The 25,978-nt window shown below is 67.6% G+C and overlaps 5 protein-coding genes across 14 annotated transcripts; 3 read left to right on the forward strand and 2 right to left on the reverse strand.

Moving 5' to 3' along the window:
- Positions 1-33: 33 nt before the first annotated feature.
- On the forward strand, positions 34-5,337 carry SLC43A3 (solute carrier family 43 member 3). 5 transcript variants are annotated; one of them, XM_041121987.1, is made up of 12 exons: positions 34-274; positions 817-946; positions 1,505-1,551; positions 1,641-1,717; positions 1,818-1,910; positions 2,199-2,338; positions 2,948-3,063; positions 3,615-3,745; positions 3,876-3,954; positions 4,097-4,283; positions 4,642-4,765; positions 5,040-5,337. In XM_041121987.1, the coding sequence occupies exons 1-12, from the start codon at positions 85-87 to the stop codon at positions 5,193-5,195; spliced, it is 1,470 nt and encodes a 489-aa protein (XP_040977921.1). In that variant the 5' UTR covers positions 34-84; the 3' UTR covers positions 5,196-5,337. The 5 variants fall into 5 exon arrangements, with proteins under 5 accessions (XP_040977921.1, XP_029862995.1, XP_040977922.1 ...); XM_030007135.2 differs by having other exon boundaries at positions 2,948-3,054; positions 3,584-3,745; positions 3,841-3,954; XM_041121988.1 differs by having other exon boundaries at positions 2,948-3,054.
- Positions 5,338-5,540: 203 nt separating this feature from the next.
- LOC121233149 (bone marrow proteoglycan-like) lies at positions 5,541-7,028 on the reverse strand. The gene is made up of 4 exons (XM_041121989.1): positions 6,951-7,028; positions 6,742-6,876; positions 6,052-6,163; positions 5,541-5,630 (listed from the first exon to the last, which is right to left on the reverse strand). The coding sequence occupies exons 1-4, from the start codon at positions 7,017-7,019 to the stop codon at positions 5,572-5,574; spliced, it is 375 nt and encodes a 124-aa protein (XP_040977923.1). The 5' UTR covers positions 7,020-7,028; the 3' UTR covers positions 5,541-5,571.
- A 1,915-nt stretch (positions 7,029-8,943) lies between these two features.
- Positions 8,944-11,305, forward strand: LOC115338524 (bone marrow proteoglycan-like). 2 transcript variants are annotated; one of them, XM_030007137.2, is made up of 6 exons: positions 8,944-9,029; positions 9,303-9,397; positions 9,500-9,666; positions 9,760-9,894; positions 10,440-10,551; positions 10,827-11,305. In XM_030007137.2, the coding sequence occupies exons 2-6, from the start codon at positions 9,337-9,339 to the stop codon at positions 10,883-10,885; spliced, it is 534 nt and encodes a 177-aa protein (XP_029862997.1). In that variant the 5' UTR covers positions 8,944-9,029; positions 9,303-9,336; the 3' UTR covers positions 10,886-11,305. The 2 variants fall into 2 exon arrangements, with proteins under 2 accessions (XP_029862997.1, XP_040977924.1); XM_041121990.1 differs by lacking the exon at positions 8,944-9,029 and having other exon boundaries at positions 9,206-9,397.
- Positions 11,306-11,390: 85 nt separating this feature from the next.
- On the reverse strand, positions 11,391-17,509 carry P2RX3 (purinergic receptor P2X 3). The gene is made up of 14 exons (XM_030007122.2): positions 17,490-17,509; positions 16,631-16,887; positions 15,852-16,209; positions 15,026-15,161; positions 14,851-14,922; positions 14,688-14,754; positions 14,511-14,604; positions 14,353-14,430; positions 14,115-14,256; positions 13,471-13,607; positions 13,289-13,382; positions 13,132-13,197; positions 12,781-12,858; positions 11,391-12,588 (listed from the first exon to the last, which is right to left on the reverse strand). The coding sequence occupies exons 1-14, from the start codon at positions 17,507-17,509 to the stop codon at positions 12,466-12,468; spliced, it is 1,722 nt and encodes a 573-aa protein (XP_029862982.1). The 3' UTR covers positions 11,391-12,465.
- On the forward strand, positions 16,916-25,320 carry SSRP1 (structure specific recognition protein 1). Of its 5 annotated transcripts, none has more exons than XM_030007132.2 (18): positions 16,916-16,963; positions 17,457-17,645; positions 18,387-18,572; positions 18,838-18,943; positions 19,586-19,776; positions 19,862-20,092; positions 20,189-20,292; positions 20,424-20,552; positions 20,930-21,151; positions 21,263-21,335; positions 21,487-21,495; positions 21,839-21,977; positions 22,122-22,167; positions 22,887-23,010; positions 23,515-23,685; positions 24,020-24,111; positions 24,329-24,512; positions 24,812-25,320. In XM_030007132.2, exons 2-18 carry the CDS (start codon positions 17,592-17,594, stop codon positions 24,878-24,880), a joined length of 2,130 nt encoding a protein of 709 aa, XP_029862992.1. In that variant the 5' UTR covers positions 16,916-16,963; positions 17,457-17,591; the 3' UTR covers positions 24,881-25,320. The 5 variants fall into 5 exon arrangements, with proteins under 5 accessions (XP_029862992.1, XP_029862988.1, XP_029862989.1 ...); XM_030007128.2 differs by having other exon boundaries at positions 16,945-16,963; positions 17,569-17,645; XM_030007133.2 differs by lacking the exon at positions 16,916-16,963 and adding an exon at positions 16,981-16,996.
- Positions 25,321-25,978: the final 658 nt, after the last annotated feature.

Here is a 25,978-nt window from a genome sequence, read left to right on the forward strand (position 1 = left end):
TCACCAACGTGAGTGCCAGGTGGGGTGTGACGCGCTGGTGTTTGTCACCCCACAGGCGCAGTGGGGACGCCCCAGGCCGGTGCCATGGCGGGGGGTGGCGCGGGGGTGGCCAAGCGCCTGGGGACCCTCCTCTCGGGGCTGCTGGAGTGCGGGGCCTTCTGCGGCATCATCTTTGGCTGGGCCTCCCTTGTCTTCGTCCTCAAGGACCTGGGCTACTTCAAGGACCTGTGCCAGCCCACTGCCACCCCCAGCCCCAACCGGACCCTGCTGCCCGGTAGGGTCCCCGTCCCCTGGCCACCGCCAGCCACCGGCCACGTCCCTGCGGTGGCATGGCCTCGCTTTTGTCCTGCCTCGTGTCCCCCATGTGCCTGTGTCCTGAGGTGCTGCTGGCCCATGTCCACGTGGTGCTGGTGGCCCGAGGTGCCACATGTCCCCATTGCCTGGTGCCCTGTGGTGCCCCAGGTTCCCACTGTCCTTGTCCCTGGGTCCCCACTGTCCCCCACACCCTGTGGTGCCCGATGTCCCCACTACTTGGTGACCTACAGTGGCCCATGTCCCCACAGTCCTGGTGACCTGTGGTGCCCTGTGTCCCCGCAGTCCCGGTGCCCCAGGTCCCTATTTTTCCCGTCCCCTGCAGCACCCCGTGCCCCTGCTGTCCTGGTGCCCTGTGGTGCCCCACGTCCCTGCTGTCCCTGTGCCCACGTCTCCACTGTCCCCATGCCTGTGTCCCCGCTGTCCCTGCTGTCCTGATGCCCTGTGGGACCCCATGTCCCCACTGTCCCCGTGCCCGCATCCCCGCTGACGGCCGCCCCGCAGACTGCAGCTGGCAGGATGAGCAGTTCTCCCTGGTCTTCACCATCGGCTCCTTCATGAACAACTTCGTGACTTTCCCCATGGGCTTCATCTTCGACCGCTTCGGCACCACCGTCGCCCGCCTCATCGCCATGTGAGTGGGCGTGGGGGGGGGGGGGGGGGGGCAGTGCTGGCAGGGGCTCCCATGGGTGCCCGGGGGGGTGAGGGTTTGTTGTTAGGGTGCTGGTGGCGGAGGCTGGGCTGGGGGATGTTATCGAGAGTGGGGTGGTTATCAAGGCAGCCAGGCAGGGTGGGGCAGGCAGGGCCCTGCCTGCACTGGGGGGGGCACCCATGCCAGCCCAGGGTGCTGCCTTCGGGGCACTGGGGGGTCACAGCCCATCCTGGCAGCTGTCCCTCAGTGCCACCAAATGTCCCCAGTGTGTCCCATGCCCCCCACAGTCCCAGGGGCCCCCCATTGCCCCAGCCCCCCCCAAATGCCCTCAGGTGTCCCCGATGTCCCCAGGGCACCCCCATAACCATAGGGGCCCCCCACGTCCCCCTGTCCCTTGGCCCCGGGGTGCCAGGCGGTGGTGGGGTGCCCATGAAGTGTTGGGATGCTGGGTGCCGATGCGACAGTAGCACCGGGGCATGGGGGTGTCAGCTGCCCCCCAGGGTCCCGTCCCCATGTGTCACCGCTGTCCCCACGTCTCAGCTCCCTCTACACTGGCGGGACCCTGCTCGTCGCCTTCTCCACCCCAGGTGAGACCCTGTGGGCACTGGGTGCTCCAGCGCTGGGGGGGCACCTGGTGGGGACCCCGCCTTGTCCCTGCTGACCTCCATGTCCCCAGAACTGGCGGTGCTGCTCTTCCCGGCCATGTCGATGCTGTCGGTGGGCGGCATCCTCCTCCTCCTCACCAACATGCAGGTGAGTACTCCCAGCACCCTGACCCCCACCCGGGGGCTGGGGCACCCTGCCCAGTGCTGGGGGGTTCCTAATGGTGCGGGGGGGTGTCTTTCTGCGCCAGGTGGGCAACCTCTTTGGGAAGTACCGCTCCATCATCATCACCCTCTACAACGGAGCCTTTGACTCCTCGTCCGCCATCTTCCTCATCATCAAGGTGAGGGTCGGGGGGCAGACACGGTGGTGCCAGGGGGGTGGTGCTGGGTGCCCCCAGGGGCCTGTCCCTGGCTCAGGCACTGTGGGGAGGGCTGGGGACAGAGTGGGGAACATTTGGGTCACAGCTGGAGACACAGCTGGGACAGCTGGGGCCACAGCCAGGGACACACTTGGGGCCACAGTCGAGCCACCACTGGGGCCACACGTGGGGACACAGCCGTGGCCCCGGGGCGGTGGCGTGTGGCCGGCGTGGGCCGGTGGCTCAGCCTGTCGCCGTCCCCATCCGCAGGTGCTGTACGAGCACGGGCTGTCCCTGCGGGCCATGTTCCTCTTCATGGCGGCCTGCAGCGCCTGGCACCTGCTGCGCACCCTCTTCCTCATGCCCCGCACCCACATCCCCTACCCGCTGCCCCCTGCCTATGACTACGGGTAGGGGGGCCCAGCCTGCGCCCCGCGGGGCAGCAGTGCCCGTCCCCTGGGGGGGGTGGCAGTGGTGGTGCCTGTCCCGCGGGTGGTGGCGGTGCTGTCCTGTGCGTGGGTGGAAATGCCTGTCTCATGGGTGGTGGCAGTGTCCATCCTGTGGGTGGTGGTGGTGGGTCCCATCCCGTGGGTGGTGGTGGAGGATCCCGTCCCATGGGTGGTGGTGGGTCCCATCCCGCGGGTGGTGGAGGATCCCGTTCCATGGGTGGTGGTGGTCCCATCCCATGGGTGGTGGGTCCCATCCCATGGGTGGTGGTGGCGGGTCCCATCCCATGGGTGGTGGTGGGTCCCATCCCGCGGGTGGTGGAGGATCCCGTCCCGTGGGTGGTGGTGGGTCCCATCCCGTGGGTGGTGGGTCCCATCCCGTGGGTGGTGGTGGTGGGTCCCATCCTGTGGGTGGTGGGTCCTGTCCTGCAGGCAGTAGCGGGTCCCATCCCATGGGTGGTGGTGGGTCCCATCCCATGGGTGGTGGTGGTGGGTCCCATCCCATGTGTGGTGGTGGGTACTGTCCTGCTGGCGGTGGGGTGCGGGGGGGTGACGGGGTGGGTGGTGCTGCAGGCTGCGGTGCCCAGGGCGGTCCCAGTCGTACCGCACCTATGAGGAGAAGCGGCCGCCGGGGGAGGCCGGCCCCGAGGAGACCCCCCTGGAGCCCAGCGCCCCCAGAGGTGCCAGAGGTGGGGCTTGTCTGGGGCGGGGAGGGGGCGTGGGAGGGGAGGGGCTCATATGGGGTGGGCGTGGTCATGTTGGTGACTGGCATGTATACGAGGTGGGTGTGGCTGCAAGGACGAGCTGTGGGCCTGGCTATGCAGATGAAGGGGGTGTGGCCCGGGGTGGGCAGGTGTGGCTGTGCATGGGTGTGGTCAAAGGGTGGGCGTGGCTATGCAGATGAAGGGGGTTTGCCCAGGCTGGGTGTGGCTGTGCATGGGTGTGGTCAGAGGGTGGGTGTGGCTGTGCATGGGTGTGGTCAGAGGGTGGGCCGTGGCTATGCAGATGAAGGGGGTTTGCCCAGGCTGGGTGTGGCTATGCATGGGTGTGGTCATGCATGGGTGTGGCTGGAGGGTGGGCATGGCTATGCAGACGAGGGGGTGTGGCCATGTAGGTGGATGTGGGGGGAGCCTCCAGTGGGTGGGCCCGGGGGCGGGGCCTGGGCAGGCGTGTCTGGGCGTGTACCCACCCCTGACCCCTGGGGCGCAGGCGACGGGGACCCCCCCGGGGTGTCCTTCAGGGCCTGTGTGTGCTCGAGGGTCTTCGCCTGGCACGTGGCCTGGCTCTCCGTCATGCAGCTGCGCCACTACCTCTTCATCGGCACCCTCAACCCCCTCCTCGACCACCTGGCCCGCGGAGACTCCCACCTGGGTAGGGCACGGCTGCTGGGACGGGACAGGGGGGCAGGACCGGGGACACCCCGGTGGGGTCTGGCCCCCGCCTGCCCTGACGCCATCTCCCCACAGTGAGCACCTACACCAACGCCTTTGCCTTCACCCAGCTCTGCGGGGTGCTCTGTGCCCCATGGAACGGCCTCATCCTCGACCGACACAAGCGGGGCAAGACCCCCCGCCCCGAGGGTAACCAGCCCCAGCCCCCCCCCCCTTCCAGGCCCCCCAGGTCCCCGGGGAGCGTCCGTCCTGCCGATGTCCCCCCACGCCCTCAGCAGGGCTCGTGGCTGGGTGCCACCACTGTAACGCCCTGACCCCGCCGTGCCCGCAGGAGCCGTCGGGGCACTGGCTGACCTGCGGGCGTCCGTGCTGTCACTGGTGGTGACAGTGACGCTGTGCGTGCTCTTCTCGGTCTGTGCGGCAGTGCCCATGCTGCCCGTCCAGTTCGCCACCTTCGTGCTGCAGGTGCTCAGCCGCTCCTTCCTCTACGGCGGCAATGCCGCCTTCCTGGCCATCGCGTGAGTCCTGCGGCCACTGCCGCTGCGGTGGCGGGGGACAGGGCAGTGGGGTCGGGGCGGTGGTGGCGGGGGTCAAGGTGGTGGGGTCAGGGTGGCAGGGGACTGGGCGGCAGTGGCAGGGGATGGTGGCAGGGTCATCATGGGGGTGGCAGGGAACAGGTTGGGGGGGGTCAGGGCAGGGGACAGGGTGGTGGGGCCAGGGGGGTGGTGGGCAGGGGTTGGGGCAGGGTCATCATGGGGGTGGCAGGGGACAGGTTGGAGGTGTCAGGGGATGGTGGCAGGGTTGGGGGGTGGCAGGGGACGGGGTGGCAGGGTGGGGGTGGCAGGGTGTGGAGGTGACACGTTGGTGGCCGGGCAGGTTCCCCCCGCAGCACTTTGGGAAGCTGTACGGGCTGGCTATGGCGCTGTCGGCGCTGGTGGCCCTGCTGCAGTACCCCTGCGTCGCGCTGGTGCGCGGGCCGCTCGGCGGGGACCCCTTCTATGTGAGTGTCTGCCCCACGGCTGCCCCCCAGAGGGATGGGGGTCCTGCCCCACAGGGGAAGGGGTCCTGCCCTGGGGAGGGATGGGCGTCCCGGCCCTGGTCTATGGCAGGTTCAGGGCGCTGGCCCATCGTAGGGTGGGGGTCCTGCTCCTTGGGGAATGGGGGTCCTGCACCTAGCACAGGGGGCCTGGGGGGGCTGTGGGGCTGGCCTGGGGCACCCGCTTGGGTCGCATCAGCCCCCTGGCCCCATGCCCTGACACCCCCCCCCCCCCCAGATGAACTTGGGGCTCATCGCCGTGGTGCTGGTGGCCTTCGTCAGTCCCATGGTGGTGGCCTGCGAGTGCCGGCGGCGAGCCAAGGAGCTGGGAGCTGCAGGCACCCCCCTCACAGCACCCCCAGGTGCCGAGACCCCCGCCGAGATGCCCCAATGAGCCCCATGCCTGCGAGCTGCCGGCGCAGCACCCAGCACCTGCTGCACCCCATTTTTCTATTGGACTTGAGGGGTGGTGGTGCTGTGCCAGCGGGATAGGGTGTGTTTGTGGCGGGGGGAAATAAATATTGATGACCCCTCTGCTCACTGTGCTCCTCCCTCCCAGTGCCCCCAGCCGCTGGGGGTTCTTCAGTGTCTGCTATGGGGTTGGGCACCCAGCCTGCCTCCCAGGGCTGGGGGGCACAGACCCCTCCCCGTGGAGCCCTGGCACACATGGACACACAGCCTCAGGGCATCTCTGGTTTACTCAGTCAGGGATAGGGGCCACCGTGGGTCCCCAGTCCCTAGTGGTGCCATGGCAGCACCCCTGGGTGCCCTCAGTACTGGCAGATGAAGGGGTGCAGCTGGGAGCAGAGCTTGCTTCTCCAGAGCCCATCTGGGGACAGGGGCCAGCGTCAGTGTCATGGGGTGGCAGTGCGCCCCAGTGCCCTGTACTCCCTCTCAGTGCCCCCTCCCATTGCCCCCAGTAGCCCTGTGCCCCCTCCCACCACCCCCTCCTATTGCCACCAATGGCCTGTGCCCCCACAGTGCCCTTCCCAGTGCCCCCGGTAGTCCTGTGCCCCGCTCCCACTGCCACCAGTGGCCTGTGCCCCCAGTAGCCCAGTGCCCCCAGTAGCCCAGTGCCCTTCCCAGAGCCCTCAGTAGTCCTGTGCCCCCTCCCACTGCCCCCTCCCATTGCCACCAGTGGCCTGTGCCTCCTCCCAGCACCCCCTTCCCATTGCCCCCAGTAGCCCTGTGCTCCCCACCCAGTGCCCATGTGCCCTGGCACAGTGGGTGGAGGGTGCGGGTGCCCTCACCACGGGCGCTGAGAGTGGTGCAGGTGGTGAAGAGGCGGTGGGGGTAGGTGGGCGCCCAGTTGGCATAGTTCCAGGGGCTGGCGTCCTCCCAATGTGACCCCCACTTCCCCCCCTGCCGCAGAACCTCCTCAGCACCCAGCGCCTAGCACACAGCACCCTGCCCCAGCACCCCATACACAGCCCCTCACCCCCAAAAACCAGCCCCAGCGCTGCATACCCAGTTCCAGCCCCAGCTCCCACACCCATTCCCCTCACCAGCTCCAGCACCCAGCTGCAGCACTTCTTAGCCAGTCCTAACACCAGCCCCAGCACCCAGCTCCTGCACCCATACCCAGCCCCAGCACCCCGTAACCAGCACCCAGCTCCTGCACCCATACCCAGCCCCAGCACCCCGTAACCAGCACCCAGCTCCTGCACCCATACCCAGCCCCAGCACCCCGTTACCAGCACCCAGCTCCTGCACCCATACCCAGCCCCAGCACCCCGTAACCAGCACCCAGCTCCTGCACCCATACCCAGCCCCAGCACCCCGTAACCAGCACCCAGCTCCTGCACCCATATCCAGCCCCAGCACCCCATACCCAGCCCCAGCAGCCCACACTCGGCCCCAGCCCCATTCCCAGCCCCAGCACCCACACCGAGCCCCAGCCCCACTCCCAACACCCCGGGTGGGGGCTGGGCCCCCCTCACCCAGCGGCCGGTGACGGCCCCGATCCAGAACTTGCGGCGGTGGGTGTAGGTGCGCGCCAGGTTCAGCAGCTGCTGGTTGCGTGCGGCGCTGTGCACCGAGGCCAGCTGCCCCCGCAGGACCTCCCGGCAGTGCCACTGCGGGACAGGTCATGGCTCAGCACCCCGCCGCACCCACCGGGCACCCGCCAGCACCCCAAGTCCCCCCTCACCTGGGCGCCAGCGTAGGTGCGGGCCTTGGTCACCACCACGTAGTGAAACCAGCGGCCCTCCTCGGCCATGCCGGGGACCTCCTGGGAGTGGTGGGGGGCTGGCACAGGGGACAGGGTGAGGGCTGGCACCGGGACGGTCCCTCTGCCACCCACCGCAAGCCCTGGGGCACAGGGCACCGGCCGGCGTGGTGGGCACGGCACTTCTGCCGGGTGCCTGGGGTGTCCAGGGGACCCGGGGGAGCACGGGGTGTCCCCGCGGGGTGGGCAGCGCGGCGGGCACTCACCGGGATGGCTGGCGGAGGCTGTGCCCAGCAGGGCCAGGACGAGGAGCAGGCAGGGCTGCATGGCGGGGCTGGGGACACCGGCACCCTCGGGCACCCTTGGGAGATGCCGTGTCCCCCTGGTCACCCTCTGCCACCCCTGGGGCCACCTCCACGTGTCTTGTGCCCCTCTGCCACCCCCAGCGTCACCCCATTCTCCCCACATCCCCTGTGCCTCCCGCCCCGTGCCCCAGTGTCGCTCTGCCATCCCCGTGGCCCCAGCACCCTCGTGCCACTCCAAGTCCCCCTTGTCCCTCTGCCACCCCGGTGCCGCACTGGGTTTCTCAACCCCATCCTGCCCCTCTGCCCCCCCCCCCCCCCCCCCGTGTCCCCACTGTCCCTCTGCCATCCCCAGCGCCACTGTGTGCCCCAGCCTCTCTGCCCCTGGTGCTGCCCCCACAGCCCCTAGCCCCCCTGTGCCCCCCATGTCCCTGGTTCCGCACTGCCATCCCCAGGCCACCCTGCCCCCCCCCCCAGGTCCCCCCGGCACACCAAAGCCACCCATTCCAGCCTCAGGGACACCCAGCCTGGTGCCCAGCCCCAGCAGCTGGGGACAGCCCACCCCGCTGTCCCTGTCTCTGTCCCTGCTCCTCACCTGGGACTTGGGGGGCTCTGCCCACGGTCACTGTTATAGCGGTGAGGGGGCCACATGTCCCCAACCACAGCCTTGTGCCACACCAGCCTCAGCCCCGCTGTGGCCCCCACCCGCCAACCTCTGGGCAGGAGGGGGGGGGGCACCCTGGGGGGCCCTGCCTGCACTCTGCCTGGCTGGTGTGCAGGGTGCATTTGGTCCAGGGGAGGGGGCTGCTGGGGTGGGGTGGTGCACAGGCGTGGGGTGCAGGGGGTATGGGCATGGGGGGTGCAGGGGTTTGGGGGGCATGGGTCCCATGGATGAGGGGGTGTGGGGGGCATGGGGCACAGGGTGCGAGTTGCTGGAGTGGGGGGCACACGGGGGAGGGGGCTGCTGGGGTGGGGGTTGCACAGGGCATGGGGATGGGGGCTGTGGGGCGCACGGGAGAGGGGTGCAGGGGGCCCAGGGGAAGGGCTGTGGGGTGCTGAGTCACGAGCCCCACGGGGCCGGAGGGCAGGGGCCACCCCGGGGGGGGGCAGGCCGGGGGGGCTGTGGGCCAACGGCCGGGCTGGACCCTGGGGGCCGCGGCCGTTGAGGAGGAAATGGCCCTTGGGCAAGCGCTGCCGGGCGGGAGATGGTATCAGCACCCCAACCCCCCCAGCACCCCCCCAGCACCCTCCCACCCCCGGTACTTGCTGCACACCACATGCTGACCCCCACAGCCCCCACTCCTGGGCCCTGCACCCCTCAAACTTGAGCAGCCCCCACCCCATGCACTCCACAGCCCTGCAGCCCCCACCCCAGGTGCCCTGTACCCCCCCAAACATCCACGGCACCCACCCCCGTGCTCTGTGCACCCCACATCCCCGCAGCACCCCCCCTCCTCTGCCCCATGCAACTCCCCCAGCAGCCCCCACCCCTGTGCCATGTGCCCCCCACCCCGCAGACCCCTGTCCCCATTCCCCAGGTGCCCGGTGGGTGCCCCACGTGCCAGGCAGGACCAGGCAGGGTGCAGGCAGGGTCCCCCCCGGGGTCCCCCCCGCCGTCCCCAGCAGTTGGTGGGGGGGGGGGGGGCCAGGCCGGGGTGGCGTAAGGCTGCGGTGAGGACGTGTGGCCCCATCACCCATATAAGGGTGACAGCGGGCAGAGCCACCCAGCCCACAGAGGACAGAGACCCCCAAGTCCCAGGTGAGGAGCGGGGGACGGGGACAGCGGGGTGGGCTCAGTCTCCAGCTGCCGGGACTGGGGACCGGGGTGGGTGTCCCTGGAGCTGGAACGGGTGGCTCTGGGGTGCCAGGGGGACATGGGGGGGGACAGGGTGGCACAGGGTGCCCAGGGGACAGGGTGGCCTGGGGATGGCAGTGGGGAACCAGGGACATGGGGGGTACGGGGGGGGGCTAGGGGCTGTGGGGACGGCCCCAGGGGTGGCAGAGAGTGACCAGGGACACGGCATCTCCCGAGAGTGCCCGAGGGTGCCGGTGTCCCCAGCCCCGCCATGCAGCCCTGCCTGCTCCTCGTCCTGGCCCTGCTGGGCACGGCCTCCGCCAGCCATTCCGGTGAGTGCCCGCCGCGCTGCCCACCCCGCGGGGACACCGTGGGGACACCGTGGGGTCCCCTGCACCCTGTGTGCCCAGGGTGACGCCCACCGGTGCCCCCAGCCCCTGACAGCCCCGAGGTGGACGAGGCAGCGTTGGAGGTGCCGGAGGAGGATGCCCGGTGCCCGCTGCAGAGCGAGACGCAGGCGTTCAACGTCGCCAACCCGCTGGGCGCCAGCACCTTCCGCTACGTCATCGTCACCCGTTGCCAGAGCTTCCACAAGGCCCAGGTGGGCAGAGGATGGGCAGGGGGGGATTTGGGGTCACGGGGCACCGCGTGCCACCCGGGCATCCCCGTAACCAGTGTGTGTCCCTCTCCACAGCGCATCTGTGCCCAGTGCTACCGTGGGCAACTGGCCTCCATCCACAGCTACAGCGTCAACAGCCTCCTGCGACGCCAGGCACAGCTCAGCACCAACCGTGGGCAGGTCTGGATCGGGGCCATCACCGAGCCCGTGGTAAGGCACCCCCCTGCACCCACCACCCCACCCTGTGCCCCTTTCCCCAGTGCCCACCCTGGGTGCCCCAGCCCTGTGCCCCTGTCCCCGGTGCCCAACTTTGGGTGCCCCAGCCCTGTGCCCCTGTACCCCGTGCCCACCCTGGGTGCCCCTGCCCTGTCCCCCTGTCCCCGGTGCCCAAATTTGGGTGCCCCAGCCCTGTCCCCTGTGCCCACCCTGGGTGCCCCAGCTCTGTTGCCTGTCCCCAGTGCCCACCCTGGGTGCCCCAGCCCTGTCCCCCTGCCCCTGGTGCCCAACTTTGGGTGCCCCAGCCCTGTCCCCTGTGCCCACCCTGGGTGCCCCAGCTCTGTTGCCTGTCCCCAGTGCCCACCCTGGGTGCCCCAGCCCTGTCCCCCTGTCCCCGGTGCCCAACTTTGGGTGCCACAGCCCTGTCCCCCATGGCCCCCCCGGGTGCTCCTAGCCCGTCCCCTACCCCGTTGTCCCCCGGGCCCCCCATGCCCAGTGCCGGGGAGTGTCCCCACGCCCTTGACCCCCCCCCTGTGCAGGGCAGGATCATGCACTGCTGGTGGACTGACCGGAGCCGCTGGAACTACTCGTACTGGCTGCACGGCTACCCGCTGCGCTCCCACCGCTACTGCACCTCCCTCTGCACCAACAGTCAGTGGGGTGGGGGGGGGGGACACCCAGGGCCTTGGGGGGGCTGTGCTGGGAGCCTCTGCCTGTGGGTGGGTGGGTGGGTGGGTGGAGAGGATGCTGGGGGAGCCTCGGGGTGGGGAGGTGGTACGCCAAGGGGAGCTGGTGGCTGGTATAGGGTAGTTTGGGGGAGTTGGCACCAAGGGGGTTTAGGGTTGGGTCCCTGGGGGTTTGGGTCTGGTCCCTGGGGCAGTGGGTGCTGTTGGGTGCCAGGGCTGACCTCCCTCTTCCCCCCGCAGATGGGCGCTGGAGGAGCGTGCGCTGCCGGGTGAGGCTGCCCTTCATCTGCAAGTACTGAGGGGCTCAGCCCCCGCAATGGTGCCCCCCAGCCCTGTGGTCCCCCCAGGCAACCCCCTGCTGCCGTCCCTCCCCACTGGCCCCACGGCGGGGGGGCTGCATCCCCACCCTGGATCTCAATAAAGTATCAGCTTTTAGCACCCATCTCTGTGTTTGGGCCCTGGGCAGGTGGGTGGGGGGTCCTGGGGGGCCCTGGCGTGGGTGCTGGGTGCTGGGGCTGTAACAGGGGCGGTGGGAAGCACCCTGGGGTACACAGTGTGGGCGAGGTTTGGGGACAGGGGTGTCCCTTTGTATCCTGCACAGCCCCTGCGTGGACAATGGGGGGGCACAGAGGCCCCTCCCTGGGGGCTGTGGTGGCATCCTGACAGCGGATCCCATGGCCACCCCCAAATCGGTGGCATCACCCTGTCCTCCCCTTACTCTGCCCCTGCACCCCAACCCTTCCCATCAGACCCCCCCATAACCGCCCCTCACCCCCCGCCCCGCACAGACTGGAGATGGATGGGTGCTGCAAGCCAAAGGTTTATTGGGGTGGGGGGTGCAGCCCCCCCACTGTGGGGCAGGCTGGGAGCAGGGAGGTCCTGGGGGGGGTCACAGAGGGCCCGGCAGCCCACATGTCCCCAGCACCCATCTTGGGGGGGGGGGGCTTGGGGTGTCACCCCTGGCACCCAACAGCACCCACTGCCCTGGTGCCCACCCCAGCCCCTGCCCCTTGCTGGAGGTGTGGGAGCTGTGGGGACCCAGGGGAAATGGGGTGGGACCCCCCGGACCCCCCCAGCCAGGTGGCACCTGGTGAGGGGAGCACTGGGGACCTGGGTCAGGGGGGGACAGTGGGGCTGGGGCACCCTGGGGATGGGGCTGGGGCACCCAGGGTGGGCACTGGGGACAGGGTGGGCAGGAGGAGCCCGGCGGGGGTCCCGGCGAGCCCCTCACCCGGCTGTGGGCGCTGGCCCCGGTGCAGATGAGCGGGCTGCGGATGGGGGCCAGGTTCCCGCGGTGGCACTGGGCACACACGCACTGGGGGTCACGGGGTGCGGGGGGTCAGCAGAGTGGCACCCAGAGGGCTGTGTCCCCCATCCCCACTCCCCAGGCACCCCAGCCCTGGTGCCCACCTGGGCAGCCCTTGTGGGACATCCCTGGAGCCCTGTGCCCCTCTGCCACCCCTGGGACCACCCCATTCTCCCCACATCCCCCGTGCCACCCCCCCACGTCCCCTGTGTCCCTCTGCCACCCCCGGGGCCACCCTATGTTCCTCACCCCCATCCTCCCCCCTCAGCCACCCTGTGCCCCCACTGTCCTGCCGTGATCCCCAGTGCCACCCTGTGCCCTGTCCCCTGTGCTCCTGCTGCCACCACTGCGGCCCCGACGTCGTCCCCATGGCCCCCCCTGCCCCACGGCCACCAGCGTCACCCACTGCCCCATATGCCCCCTGTGCCCTGTCCCACTGCCAGTGTGGGAAAGGGGGTGCCAGCCATTGGGGGGACTGGGGCGGGGAGGGTGCGGGGGCTCCCCGGCCGGGTGCAGGCAGGGGGCTGCCCCAGAGTGGGGGGCAGGTGGGGGGCTGTCCCATGGCACCCAGAGCTAGAGGCCGAGGGAGAAGGTGCCCGAGTCGGTGGACTGCTTGTCTCGGCTGCAGCCCCCCAGCGCCCCAAGGGGACATGCCGTGGGGCTGGTGGGGGGCGCGGGCACGCCAGCCTCTGGCACCTGTGGGGCAGGGGATGGGCGCCGGGTTAGTCGCTGCCCCATAGCCAGGGCAGCCAGGGGGGCTCAGGGGCACTGCCTGCACGTCCCCCCGGCCAGCCCCACACATCTTCCAGTGTGGCTTGATCCAGCCCCCACCCCAAGGTGACCCCGCTCTGGCCCCAGCCCCACGGCGGCCCCAGCCCCACAGCTGACCTCCTCGAACTTGCGGGCCTTGTAGTGCTCGGCTCCCTTCAGGAAGTTGAGCAGGATGATATCGCACAGCACTGTGCCCTGGGGGCAGCAGCGTTGGGGTGGGGGGGTCCCACGTTATGGGGCACCCCCCTGACACCCCACAGCCCACCACGGAGCCAGGCTGCCATCACCCTGGGGCTTTGCCGTGTCCCCATGCCCCACGGCTATGAGGTTTTCCTCCATCCGCCTCCCAATCGCTATGGGGCATCACCGCCCTCCCTGCCCCACATCTGTGGGGCGCACAGGACCTCTGCCAAGCCCCCCACCCCCAGGGAGATGCTGTCACAGGGGCTGAGAACAGCCACAACTCACCACGCCAATAGAGGTGAAAGCTGCCACCGTGTTGATGAGGGTGGGGACGATGCCAAACTTCCCAGCCTGGGGGTGCAGAGACCCCAGTTGGTGGGGGGGTCCCCACCCCCCATGGCCCCCATAGGGTCCCTGGAGAGGCCCCGAGCGCCGCACATACATTGCCGTACACCAGGACGTCGAAGCGGATGCCGAAGGCCTTGGTGAGGGTGCGGCGCTCGGTGCCATCCGGCCAGCGGTAGTACCGGGCGTGCCTGCGCGGGGACGTGGGGGACAGGGGCCGTGCCAGGCTGCGCACATGCATGTGACACGCGTGTCCCCATGCGGTGGCGTGTGCTGTACCTGAAGTTGTAGCCGGGGGCCGGGGCGGGGGGTCGGGCAAGGCCGTCCAGGCGGGTGAAGGAGTAGCGGGGCAGGCAGCGCTCCCAGGCGCGGTCCAGGTCGCACACCCACCCGATCTTGATGCCCAGCACCCCACCCTGCCCCGGCCCTCAGGGTCAGCCGCGAGCTGTGGCCCCGGACCCGCGTCCCCACGTCCCCGTGCCCTGCATCCCACGTCCCCGTGTCCCCATGTCCCACATTACCGGCGTCCCCACATCCCCATGCCTGCATCCCACATCCCTGCAGCCCCACATCCCCGTGTCCCCACACCCCCTGTCCCATGACCCCATACCTGTACGTCCCATGTCCCCACATCCCAAACCCCATTCGCCCACATCCCCACCCCCGTGTCCCCACGTTCCCACGTTCCCACGCCCCATGTCCCCGTGTCCCCACATCCTGCACCCTCATGTCCTCATGTCCCCACGTCTCACATCCCCACGTCCCATGTCTCTGCCCCCGTGTCCCACGTCCCCACATCCCCTGTCTCACGTCCCCATGTCCCCACACCCCCACATCCCACGTTCCCCCGTCCCAACACCCCACAGCCCTGTGTCCCCACGTCCCACACCCCACCCGCCGTGTCCCCGCGCCCCACGGCTCACGGTGGCGGCCAGCGTGGGGAAGTCCTGCCCGGCGAGGCGCACCACGTCCCCCAGCCGCAGGATGGGGCAGAGGGGCTGCCGCTCGGGGTGGAACCGGCAGCGCCCCAGCTCCCCCCAGCTGCCGGGGGGCGGCAGGTTGGCCCTGGGGGGACATGGGGGGGACATGGCCATCAGCCAGCCCGGCTGGGGGGGGGACGCGGCCCCCCCCGCCTGTCCCCGCATCCCCGGTGCCACTCACTTCTCAAATCCAAAGAGCGGGAAGCGGATGCTGTTCTTGATGAAGAGGGTGAAGTTTTCAGCCTCCAGCATGACGGGTCTGGGGGGGAGAAGGGGGTGTTCCTGGGGTGCAGGGGCACAGATCCCTGCCCCCCCATGTCCCCCCCCCGTCACACTCACACATCGACAGTGTCCACCTCCGGCGGGCACCAGCCCTGGATCTCACAAGTGCTCAGGGACCCGTTGTAGGGGACGCAGCGCCCCGTCAGCACCCCTGCCGGAGCCCCCATCAGTGTGGCGAGCGGGCAGGCCTCAGCCCCGCCAGCCCCCCACCCCCAGGGCGGGGGTCCCCCTCACCGCTGCCCGTGGTGGGGCTCTTCCCCTGGCAGTCACGGTCGGCTGTGCAGCGGTACTCGGCTTCGCTCTGGGGGGGGGGTGGTGGTGAGCCTGGGTGGGGGGTGCAGGGGGGGACGCACCCCACTGTGCCCCCCTGCCCGCCACCCCCCAGCCCCGTCCGTACCTCTGGGCAGACGCCCTGCACCTGGTTCTCCGTCAGGATCTGCTTGGTGACCACCACGAACACCGAGGTGCCCTGGGGGGGGGATGTCACCGTCGCCCTGCCCGTCACCCTGACTGCCCTCTGCTGCATCCGAGAGGGAAAACTGAGGCAGGGGAGGGGCCCGGCACCCCCTCACCTGGTGGGGGGTGACGTAGTCGGCCGTATCCAGCACCCGGCCGGCATAGCGCCCGATGCCCTTGACCTTGGTCACCACCGAGGACTCGATGACGGTGTCCCGCACCTGGTAGGCTTTCTCATGGAGGAAGACCCAGCTGGGACAACAGCCGCGGGGGTGACGGTGGGGACAGCCACAGCCACCCCCACGGGACCTGCCTGCGCCCCGCCGTCACCCCCAGCCCACCCAGAGCTGCCGGAGCCCTGGGGCACCCCGGGCTGCCAGCCGAGCGGCTGCCAGGCCTCCGACAGGCGCCTGTCACCTGCCCGTGCCCCGCCGGTGGCTGCTGTCACCCCCCCCCCGGGAGCACCCGGGGTCAGAGACCCCCTCCGTCACCTGCTGTGGCCATGCTGCTGCTCCCGCCCCTCTTTGTCACCCTCACTGATGCTGTCCCCCTCCTGTCACCCGCACCGAGATGCTCTCCTGGCTGTCCCCATCATGTCACCCACACTGACACGCTCTCCTGGCTGTCCCCACCGTGTCACCCGTGCCGGGTGTGCCTGACGTTCCCGGCACTGACACACTTGTCACCCTCTCGCCTGTCCCTCCTCCGCCCCATCACCCGGCTGTCACCCGCCGCTCCTGCCCCAGCCACCCCCCCCCTCCCCGCACCACCGCCCAGGCTGTCCCCTCGCCGTCACCCCCCCATCCCCCTCGTCACCCGCCGGGTGCCACCGGCAGCAGCCCCCCCGTCACCCTGCTGACACCCGCTCGTCACTGCCAAGGGATGCCCTGGGCGAGGCGGGATGACGGCGGGGAGGGGGGGGTCCCGGGGGGGGGGTCTCACCCGATGAAGTAAGCGAGGATGAGGAGCTGCACGCCGCGGTTGACGGCCCCCACCACCCAGCTCTTCACCACCACCGACTTGGTGGTCTCGTAGGAGAAGAAGTCGGTCACCCAGCGGGTGCCGGGGTGCGGGGGGGGGCATGGGCAGGGCAGGGCAGGAGCGGGCAGGGGTACCGGCAGCGAGGGGCGATGCGGGCAGGGCGGGAGCGGGCAGCGGTACCGGCAGCGAGGGGCGATGCGGGCAGGGCGGGAGCGGGCAGGGGTACCGGCAGCGAGGGCTGGGGTGGGCAGGGCGGGCAGGAGCAGGCAGGGGTCCAGGCAGGGCGGGAGGCGGGCGGGGGCAGGGCGGGGGGCGGAGGCTCAGCCTGGGGGGGGATGGAGGAGTGCAGGGGGAGGGAGGGGGCAGCTGGGGACGGGCTGGCACAAGGTGTCGTGTGTCGTCCCCCCCCCCGGTCCGGGGGTCCCCTGCGATGCCCCCCTCCTTTGGGGCTCCCCGACGCAGGGGCGGGGCCGGGGGCAGCCCCTCGTTGGGGCGCATGGGGGGGGGGGCCCGCGTTTGGGGGGGGCCTGGTTTGGGGGGGGGGGGTCCCCTCTCATGTGGGGGGTGCCCTGTCTGTGCGGGCCCCCGGCTTTGGGGGTGCCCCCCACCCCACCGGGGGGGCCTCCTAGTTGGGGTGCTCCCACTCTCTGGGTGTCCCCATTTTGGGGGTGCCCCGGTTTTGGAGGGGGTGCCCCCCCCCGGCCGTCGCGGTGACGTCACGGGGATCACCCAGCGCTGACCAATGGGGGTCGCGGCGCGGGGGGCCGGCGGGGAGACCTCCCGCCGCTCTATGGTGCCCGGCGAGGCAGCGCGGCAGGTGAGGCCTGGAGGGGGCGGCCTCTCTAGCCGCCCATCCCCCACCTCTATGGCGGGGGGCGGGGGGGGTGGTGCGGGACGCCGCATCCACTCTAGCCGGGAGTCCTCCGGGCGCTCTATGGGCCCCGCCCGCGCCCTTGTCGCTCGGTCCTCCCGCGGTGGCGCACAGAGCGGCTCCTCTCTGTGGCGGAAGTGGGGGCGGGTTCCGGCGGCGGCGGCAACGGCGGCGGCCGGGGGGGGGGGTGGCTCCGCGCGAGGTTCGTGTTGCGCAGGCGGGAAAAGTGTCGGCGGTGCGGGGGGGGGCCGGGCCCGGGGGGCCGCACCGGGACGGGGCCGGGACTGGGGGGGTTGGGCCCCGGTGGGGAGCTCAGGCTGGGGGGGATTTGGGGGCTGGGAGCAGCGGGGAGGGGGGGAGTTTGGGGGGGGGAGCACCGGGGAGGGGAAGGGCAGGGCTGGAGGGACCGAGGGTAGGGGGGGGCGCGGGGGAAGGCCGTGGGGCCGTGGTGCATCTGGGGCAGGGGGAGAGGGGGCGGTCTGGGTCGCCCCCCGCGAGTGGGTCGGTCCCAGCACGAGAGGCAGCGTCCCGGGGTGGGGCGAGGAAAGCGGGGCTGGGGGCGGGAGAGAGGTTTGGTTTTGGGGGTGCCGGCGTGGCTGTGCTCGCAGAGCCTGCCCCTGCGGGGGGGCCGGGAGCCATCTTCCTCCCGGGGAGCCGCCTGGCTGAGCTCCGCTCACCCTCCTCTCCCCCCGCAGCTGCTCTGTCCCTGTCCCCATCCCCATCCCCACCTGCCGCTGACCTGGGGCATGCCGGGCTGGGGGGGGAACTGAACCACTCGCTGCGCTCAGCCTCCCTCCCCTCCCAAAGCCTGGGTGCCTCCCCCAGCCGCCATGGCCGACACACTGGAGTTCAACGAGATATACCAGGAGGTGAAGGGATCCATGGTGAGCGAGCCAGGGGGGGAGGGAGACGGTCCCCGGGGAGCCCCGCTTGGGCCCCGGCAGGTGACACATCGCGTAGAGACCTGCTCTCCCAGCCGAAACGCTGCAGGGCGCTTCCCCCGCCCCGGCGTCTCTTCCGCCGCCTCGTCCTGGCAGAGGGTGTTTTGCTGATCTCGCCTGGAAGCGGGGCGCGGAGGCGCCTTGTTTCCGGGGCTGAAGTGTTTTGGAGCATCAATGGGGGCTTTTAGTGCCAGCCCGTTGCGGAGCGAGCGAGGTTGCGGTTGGGAACGCTTCCAGGAGGAGGGAGAAGGGATGCCAGCTCTGTGCATCCACTGTGGCTGCTGCGAGAGGGTTGCCTGTTGGCTGTCAGCCTGTTCCAGCGCAGGGGAGCGGGCAGGGACGGCTTGGGGGGGTGTTGAGTGTTTCTGGGTCACCCTTAACCCTCTGGCTTTTGGAACATTGTCCCTAAAAGCCTGATGGAGCTACAGCACTGTAGTGGCACCGAGGGTGCTCGTGACTGTCTTGTGGCCACTTGAATCCCCAGTTGAGCTGGTATGGAGCGTGTGACGACTGAAACTGGTGGGCGGTTGGGGAAGGCACCTTGTTTCGCCTGGAAGGGTCATGCAGCAGCTGGTTGTGCCCGAAAGGCGGCGGTTCCCTGCTCTGGGGGCTGGTGGTGTCGTTGGGCTGTTCCCCTGCGTGTGGGGCAAGCCGCCCCTGCCTCACACCTGCCTCTCCCACCAGAACGACGGGCGGCTGCGGCTGAGCCGCCAAGGTGTGATCTTCAAGAACAGCAAGACGGGGAAAGTGGACAATATCCAGGCCTCGGAGCTGGCTGAGGGCGTGTGGCGACGCGTGGCGCTCGGTCATGGCCTCAAGCTGCTCACCAAGAACGGCCACGTCTACAAATACGATGGTTTCCGGGAATCAGTGAGTCCCCCAGCCCCTGCGTGCCTGGCCCATCCTTGTCCCTGGCTGGTGTCTCTTCTCTTGCTGGCTTGTGCTTGTCCTGTGTTGAGCTGCGCTCCCTGCGAGTCTTGCAGCGCTGACTCCCCAAGAACAGCTCTGACCCCTATTTTTCTTGCTGCTTTCTTTGTGCTGGGGGGGCGCTGCGTCCCAGTTATGGGCTCTGGGCAGCGCCTGCCCGTACGTGGCGGTTTCTAACGGATGTTCCCTCCTTCTCGCCCCGGCCCAGGAGTTTGATAAGCTCTCAGATTTCTTCAAGGCCCACTATCGCCTGGAGCTGGCGGAGAAGGATCTGTGTGTGAAGGGTTGGAACTGGGGGACGGTGAGGTTCGGAGGTGAGTCGTGATGATGCTGTTACTGGGGGAAGGGAACCTCTGTGCTGGCTGCAGCCCAAGGTGGTGGGGCTGGTCTGGTGGCTGGGAGAGTTTCCCACCACCATGGCTGTTCCTGCAGCACCCAGCCGGTTCCCTGAGCAGCGGCCTGCTTTCTAGTGGTGTCCTCGGGGACAGAGAGGATGTTAGCCATCCCAGGAAAGCAGGAGATACCTGCGGGCCCCAAATCCAGGGTGAAGGTTTTGCAGGCAGGGAATGCTCAATGTAAAAGAAGGGTCGGGCTGGGAGCTGCGAGCGTCTGGCAGAGCCTGCCGGAGCCAGGGGAGCTGGTGGATGCTCCTCCCTGGTCTGAGAGCAGGGGAACATGGGAACAGACAGTTCCCTCCTGTTCATTTCTGATCAACGTCAATCTCCGGGGCCATAGCCAGAAGGCGAAAGCCTGGAGATTTGGGAGGGAGCATGGGAGTGCAGGGGGGGAGAGGAGAGGCATTGCTGGACTTTGGGAGAAGACCAAGGCTGCTGCTGGAGATGGGATCTAGGAGGATGCTGTGGGCCTGACCCGCAGGGTGGACCTTATCCCCACCTCGTGGTGTGGTAGTTCTGATCCTGCAGTGACAGGCTGAGTCTCCCCTCCCACCCCTGCAGGGCAGCTGCTCTCCTTTGACATCGGGGAGCAGCCGGTGTTCGAGATCCCCCTCAGCAACGTCTCCCAGTGCACGACGGGCAAAAACGAGGTGACGCTGGAGTTCCACCAGAATGATGATGCCGAGGTCTCGCTCATGGAGGTTCGCTTCTACGTGCCGCCGACCCAGGAGGATGGCGTGGATCCTGTGGAGGTGAGTGGGGGGCCGCGGGGATGGCGGGTCGGGCAGAGGTGGTAGCTGGGTACCCTCACCTGGCCATAACTCCCTTCCCTTGCAGGCCTTCGCTCAGAACGTCCTCTCCAAGGCGGACGTGATCCAGGCCACCGGAGATGCCATCTGCATCTTCCGGGAACTGCAGTGTCTGACGCCTCGTGGGCGATACGACATCCGCATCTACCCCACCTTCCTGCACCTCCATGGCAAGACCTTTGACTACAAGATCCCCTACACGACCGTGCTGCGCCTCTTCTTGCTCCCGCACAAGGACCAGCGGCAGATGTTCTTTGTGGTGAGGAGGGGATGAGGGGTCTTCCCTCCCCCAGGGAAGGGTGAGAAGCGATGGGTTTGGGGGATTTCAGGTCCTCACCTCCTCTTCTCTTTTCAGATCAGCCTGGATCCCCCGATAAAGCAAGGCCAGACCCGCTACCACTTCCTTATCCTGCTCTTCTCCAAGGATGAGGACATCTCCCTGACCCTCAACATGAATGAGTGAGTTCTGCTCCTGCCAAGCCACTTCCTTGACCCCCTCCCTGGATCTGTGGGCTACGGGGAGCTGGGAGGGAGGTAATGAACCTCCTGACTTCCCATTCTCACCGTTGCCCTCTCTTTTGGCCGCGCAGGGAGGAGGTGGAGAAACGCTTCGAAGGGCGGCTCACCAAGAACATGTCGGGCTCCCTCTACGAGATGGTCAGCCGGGTCATGAAGGCGCTGGTGAATCGCAAGATCACCGTGCCTGGCAACTTCCAGGGGTGAGGCGTGCTGCTGGCAGCTGAGGGGGGGTGTGGGTGGTGAAACATGGGATCTTCCCGCTGCCGGAAAAGGCGCAGAGATGGGGAGGGATGCAAAGTGTGCCTTGTCCTCCCTAGGGCAGGAGAAGCTGTTGGTTTGGTAGTCTGAGGCCAGCGGCTTGAGATCCTCCCTGACTCTGGCAGCAGGACCGGCCCCTCTCTTTCTCATTTGTTCCTGTTGACAGGGAGAAGGGGCTCTGCGAGATTCGTGCCTTGTGCCGGGGGAGCAGCCGACGGGCTCGTCCGGGCTGCTGGGGTCCTCTGTCTTGCTGTGGGGATGGGCACAGGGAGAGCGTTTGCTCCCTGCGGGTATAAGATGGCTGCATTTGCCCTTGCAGACACTCTGGAGCCCAGTGCATCACCTGCTCCTACAAGGCCAGCTCGGGGCTTCTATACCCGCTGGAGCGGGGCTTCATCTATGTGCACAAGCCACCCGTGCACATCCGCTTTGACGAGATCTCCTTCGTCAACTTTGCCCGCGGGACCACCACCACCCGCTCCTTCGACTTCGAGATTGAGACCAAGCAGGGCACGCAGTACACCTTCAGCAGCATAGAGAGGTGGGTGCGGGGCAGGCTCTCGCTGTGCCTGCTGGGCTGCTCTCTGCACCGTGAGGCGGGAGCCTTGCTGGGACCCTGATAGCCACCCTGACTGCCCTGCCTGTCCCGCAGGGAGGAGTACGGGAAGCTCTTTGACTTCGTCAATGCCAAGAAGCTGAACATCAAGAACCGAGGCCTTAAGGAGGTACCTGCTGAGCAGGGCTGGTTCCCCGCACCCTGCTGGAACCGCTGCCCCGCCGGCTGGGGTGGGGAGAGGGCTGGGGGCTGTCTTCTCTCCAAAATTTTGCGGCTTTTCCCTTTTTTTTCACCTCTCTTTTCTCTCCTTGCCCTTGTAGAGGAAAAAGGTCCGTGCGATATCCCTTCCTCTTTCTCCTCTTCCTCCTCCTGGTGCAGGTTTCCTCTGCATGGCTGTGGTGGTCCCTGACTAAACCCAGTAACCCTGGCATGATTTGCAAGGGGCCTCCCCCCCTAACTCAGATAACTTTTCTGCCCCTCTCTCTGGAGCCCTGACAGGGAGAAGGAGGGGACATGGTGGGTGTCCTGTCCTCCCTGCCCTGTGCATGTGTCTGGGGCCTGCCTGGGGGCCGTGCCCACCCAGGAGCATGCCAGGAGTTGCAGTTTCCAGAGGTCAGGTGTGTGCAGGTCAGGGGAGCGTGGGGAGCGGCTCTCACACCGTCTCTCCCGCAGGGCATGAAGCAGAGCTACGATGAATACGCTGACTCCGATGAGGACCAGCACGATGCCTACTTGGAGAGGATGAAGGAGGAGGGCAAGATCCGGGAGGAGAACGCCAATGACAGCAGCGACGGCTCTGGGGAGGAGACGGGTGAGGGCTGAGGCTGGGGGAGTGTGAGGGAGTGCTGGGGGGGCTGTCTTCGATGCTCAGGCTTCTTCCCCCCTGCCCCTCCTTGGTGAAGTCCTGTCTGTCCTCACCTCGCTATAAGCTGACCCCTGCGCTCTCTTCTTCCAGATGAGTCCTTCAACCCCGGAGAAGAGGATGACGACGTGGCTGAAGAGTGAGTGGAGGCTGGGCAGGGGTCTGTCTGGGGGGGCTTTTGGAAGGTGCTGTTTGGGGGTGTCTTGTGGGGGCAGCAGCTGCATGGGGCTGTGTGAACATTGGGGAATGCTACAGGCACAGCCAGTATCGCTTTATAGATCCCTGGGCTTAAAAATCTTCGAGAAGCAGGTACAGTCCTGGGCTCGCTCTATTATGACGACATGACACAACTTGAAAGGGTTAGAGAGGGGCAGTCAGGGGGATCAGACAGCTCCTGGATGAGGCCTTGGCTGTTCAGGCTGGAAAAGAGAACAGCGGGAGGAGGATGGGACGCAGCTCCATAAAATCCAGAGTTGGGGGAGAAGGTGTGCGAGAATCACAGTGTCTGCACCAGCATGAAGGGCCATCGTGTGTGCTGGTGGGAGCTGGGTTCAGCCTGACAGGAGGAGGTGGGTCTTGGTGGAGTTGAGCCATGTGGCGTTGTGAGCGCCTAAAATTTACAGGAAGTCAGAAAATGATGAGCTGTGTTCGTGGAAGGAAAATCCCCTGAGAGCTGTTAAGCACGAACACAAGAGCTTCAGCTCAGGAAGCCTCCGAATTATGGGTTGTCGGAGGCTGGGAGAGTTCAGGGGCATGTCTTGCTGCCTGCTTGTTGCTGCTACGTCTCCTCCACCTTGTGCTTCATCTTTTTGGGGTGGGGGTCTTGAGCTGTTGCTGAAGCCAAGTACCTCCACACAGGTTTGACAGCAATGCCTCGGCCAGCTCCTCCAGCGGTGACGGTGACAGCGACCGGGATGAGAAGAAGCCAGCTAAGAAGGCCAAGATTGTCAAAGACCGCAAGCCTCGCAAGAAGCAGCTGGAGGTGAGAGGTTGCTGCTGACGGGTTGTGGAGAGCAGGACCTGCTCCTGGAGCATGGGTTGGTGCTCCCTGTTGGGAGCAACACCGGGGAGATGCAGGTCGCAGCCCATCAGCTGAGCTGCTTCACCTCAACCTTCTGCCACGGTCCGATCTGGTGGCACCACCTCGCTGTGCTTTGCCCTGGGTGGGTCAGTTGTCCAAGCCTGACTTCGCTGCCTCCTGCGGATGAGTCTAGGTGGAGTCTCTTCCAAAGGGTGCATTGTGCCCGCACCTAGCCAGTCCTTTTGGTTGTTGGGGGGCTTGTCTCCAGCAACCTGCCCTTCCAGCTTCTGTGGGTGTGACCTGACAACCCGTCTCCCCTGATGGTGTAGCTGAATTGCTGGTGGGATGTAGGAGGCAAGCTGAGACCCAGCCCCTCGTCTTGGGGCAGCCCCAGGTCTCGAGGTCTTCAGCGAGTGGTGCTGTTTGAGGCTTTCATCCTTGTTCTCTCCGCTCCCTGCCTTCTAGAGCAAGAAAGGGAAAGACCCCAATGCTCCTAAGCGGCCGATGTCAGCTTACATGCTCTGGCTGAATGCCAACCGTGAGAAGATCAAGTCAGACCATCCTGGCATCAGCATCACAGACTTGTCCAAGAAGGCCGGCGAGCTCTGGAAAGCCATGTCCAAGGAGAAGAAAGAGGTGAGGGGCGGGGCATCTGGGTTGCTCTGCTGGTTGGGAGAGCCGAGCCTGGTCTCAGAGGGGGAGGCTGGAGCTGAGGAGGCCTGGCAGGCTCTTGCTTGGTCTCCAGAACCTGGTGCTTCATAGGCAGGAGGTCAGGAGGGGAGTGTGGCAGTGGGGAGGTGATGTCTTTGGGCTGGTGAGCTCTTGGGTGAGCGTAGGCGTGATCCAAGGTGGTGAGGGCCGTGGTGGGAGTGCTGGCGTGGTGTGAGTGGGGATGGTGTTGGGCTCTGGTGGTGCAGGTGGTGGAGGAGGCGGAGGGGAAGGCCCCACTAACCTTGTGCTCTTGCTGCAGGAATGGGATCGCAAGGCAGAAGATGCCAGGAGGGACTACGAGAAGGCCATGAAGGAGTACAGTGTGGGCAGCAAGTCAGAGAGCTCCAAGATGTGAGTGCGCCAAGCAGGGAGGGCTGGTGGGGAGGGTGACAGGGCTTCGCCCCTCTGAAATTGGGCTGTTGCCCAGCCATCACGGTGCCTGAACCTCTCCAGGGCTGGGGTGTGTGTGAAGAGCATCCTTGGCTCTGCAGTGCCAGAGACCGGGCCGGTGGGCTGTCAGCAGGATAACGCTTCTCCTCTCTCTTCCACCCTCCCAACACACATGCAGGGAGAGGTCTAAAAAGAAGAAGAAGAAGCAGGAGAAGCAGATGAAGGGGAAAGTGGAGAAGAAAGGTGCAGCCTCCAAGTCTTTGTCCTCCACCAAGTCCCCTGCCAAGAACATGAGCGAGAGCTTCAAGAGCAAGGAATTTGTCTCCAGCGATGAGAGCTCCTCCGCAGAGAGCAAGAAGGAGGTAGGGTTCTCGCCTGGCCGGGGGGGGTTCTACTGGCCCGTCTTCCCCATGCTCTGTTTGTCTCTCTGGGAGCAGGCCCACTTCTCCCATCCCGGTAGGGGCTCTGGGACCCTCTGGTACCTCTTGTCTGCGGTATGCTGGTCACATCCCTCTGCTGTGGGTGGCCTGTCTGTGCTACACACATCCCTGTGTCACCACTGTCACCCTGTCCCCGCAGTGGGGCACAGGAGAGGCGGGGGAATGGGAGCTGCTGCCCTGACCTCATCCCCTGCCGCCCTGACCTCATCCCCTGCCCACAGGACTCGGAGGAGGAGGGAGTTGCCAGCTTGCCCCCCAGCTCGGAAGAATCCGCGTCCGGCTCGGATTAGCCCTGTCCCCGGCTGGCTCCAGGCCGGTTCCCAGATCGGCAAGAGGACTGGGCGGGCCGGCCCCCCCCGCGGCAGGGACCTGGGTCTTGGGCTCCGGCCGGGTCCCGGCCCACCTTGCCACGACTTCGCATCCTCCTGCCCCTGACGCCGAGGGCAGGGAGACACAGGAGCCGGGTAGGAGGGTCCCCGGCCCCCCCCCCGCCTGACCCCTCGGTGCCTGGCTGGGGGCTCGAGACCCCGTGGAGGAGAGAGGCCCTGGAGGGGCCTCAGTCCCACCTCAGCCCTGTTTGCATCAATTTATTTTTTTTAAATACTCGGGTTTGTTTCTGTCTTTTCTTTCCTTGGATTTTTTCGTCGTTGGTTTTTTTTTGATTTTTTTTTTTTGTATTTTGGGTCCGTTCACATGGCAACTCGGATTGAATAAAAAAAAAACAAACGCACCGAGGGCGTGAGTGTGGGTGCAGAGCCAGGGAGGGAGCGGGGCTGGCTCCCCCCTTCCTTCCTTCCCTGCAGCTGGCCTGGAGCTTCGCTCCCCCCCTTGAACTGGGGCCAGTGGCTGAGCTCACTCCCTGCCCGTCCATTAGCGGCCCCCGGCCCCTCCTCGGCCTCCCCCATCCCGCTGAGGAGCCATCAGGCTCCTAATGGAGGCCCCTCGGTCGATCCTGATGCGATCGGGGTTTTCTACACCTCCCTGATGAGCCGCCGCGGCGGGGGGGAACCGGCGGCTGGGGGGGCGCCTGATCCGATTAACGCCGCTTCCCCTCCGCTGGTGATTGTGGCCATTTCCCGGCCTGGCTGCGGGGCAACGGCCCCTCGGGGACGGGGCGAGGCCCTGGCTGCCCCCCGCCACCGCGTTTACCGGCACTGCTGGCCCTGCGCCGGGGGCTGGGGGGGAATGACATGGGGGGCTGCAGCGGGGTGTTGTCAGCCCTGGGGTGTTGTGTCAGCCGGCCGTGTGTTGCAGCTGGGTGTCAGGCGGGGAGGAGTGGGGGTGTTGGAGGGAGCTGGGGTGTCAGTTGGGGAGGGTCTGGGTGCTGCGAGCCGGTTGTGCCCTGTGGCAGGGTGACAGGCACCCCAGGGGTGGGTGACGGGGTGTGC

Source organism: Aquila chrysaetos, unplaced genomic scaffold, assembly GCF_900496995.4.
Source record: "Aquila chrysaetos chrysaetos unplaced genomic scaffold, bAquChr1.4, whole genome shotgun sequence".
In the NCBI taxonomy this organism is placed as follows: Eukaryota; Metazoa; Chordata; class Aves; order Accipitriformes; family Accipitridae; genus Aquila; species Aquila chrysaetos.

Coding starts and splice junctions, on each gene's coding strand:
- SLC43A3 (XM_030007134.2), top strand. CDS start 85: ATGGCGGGGGGTGGCGCGGGGGTGGCCAAGCGCCTGGGGACCCTCCTC. Junction 3,955..4,096: donor CAAGACCCCCCGCCCCGAGG/GTAACCAGCCCC, acceptor CCGTGCCCGCAG/GAGCCGTCGGGGCACTGGCT. Junction 4,284..4,641: donor GCCGCCTTCCTGGCCATCGC/GTGAGTCCTGCG, acceptor GTGGCCGGGCAG/GTTCCCCCCGCAGCACTTTG.
- LOC115338524 (XM_030007137.2), top strand. CDS start 9,337: ATGCAGCCCTGCCTGCTCCTCGTCCTGGCCCTGCTGGGCACGGCCTCC. Junction 9,667..9,759: donor AGAGCTTCCACAAGGCCCAG/GTGGGCAGAGGA, acceptor CCCTCTCCACAG/CGCATCTGTGCCCAGTGCTA. Junction 10,552..10,826: donor CACCTCCCTCTGCACCAACA/GTCAGTGGGGTG, acceptor TTCCCCCCGCAG/ATGGGCGCTGGAGGAGCGTG.
- SSRP1 (XM_030007132.2), top strand. CDS start 17,592: ATGGCCGACACACTGGAGTTCAACGAGATATACCAGGAGGTGAAGGGA. Junction 21,978..22,121: donor CGGCTCTGGGGAGGAGACGG/GTGAGGGCTGAG, acceptor CTCTTCTTCCAG/ATGAGTCCTTCAACCCCGGA. Junction 24,513..24,811: donor CCGCAGAGAGCAAGAAGGAG/GTAGGGTTCTCG, acceptor CCCTGCCCACAG/GACTCGGAGGAGGAGGGAGT.
- P2RX3 (XM_030007122.2), bottom strand. CDS start 17,509: ATGCCCCAGGTCAGCGGCAG. Junction 13,608..14,114: donor TCCCCACGCTGGCCGCCACC/GTGAGCCGTGGG, acceptor GGGCCGGGGCAG/GGTGGGGTGCTGGGCATCAA. Junction 12,859..13,131: donor CTTTCACCTCTATTGGCGTG/GTGAGTTGTGGC, acceptor TGCTGCCCCCAG/GGCACAGTGCTGTGCGATAT.
- LOC121233149 (XM_041121989.1), bottom strand. CDS start 7,019: ATGGCCGAGGAGGGCCGCTGGTTTCACTACGTGGTGGTGACCAAGGCC. Junction 6,877..6,950: donor GCACCTACGCTGGCGCCCAG/GTGAGGGGGGAC, acceptor CCTGTCCCGCAG/TGGCACTGCCGGGAGGTCCT. Junction 5,631..6,051: donor CACCACTCTCAGCGCCCGTG/GTGAGGGCACCC, acceptor CCCTGTCCCCAG/ATGGGCTCTGGAGAAGCAAG.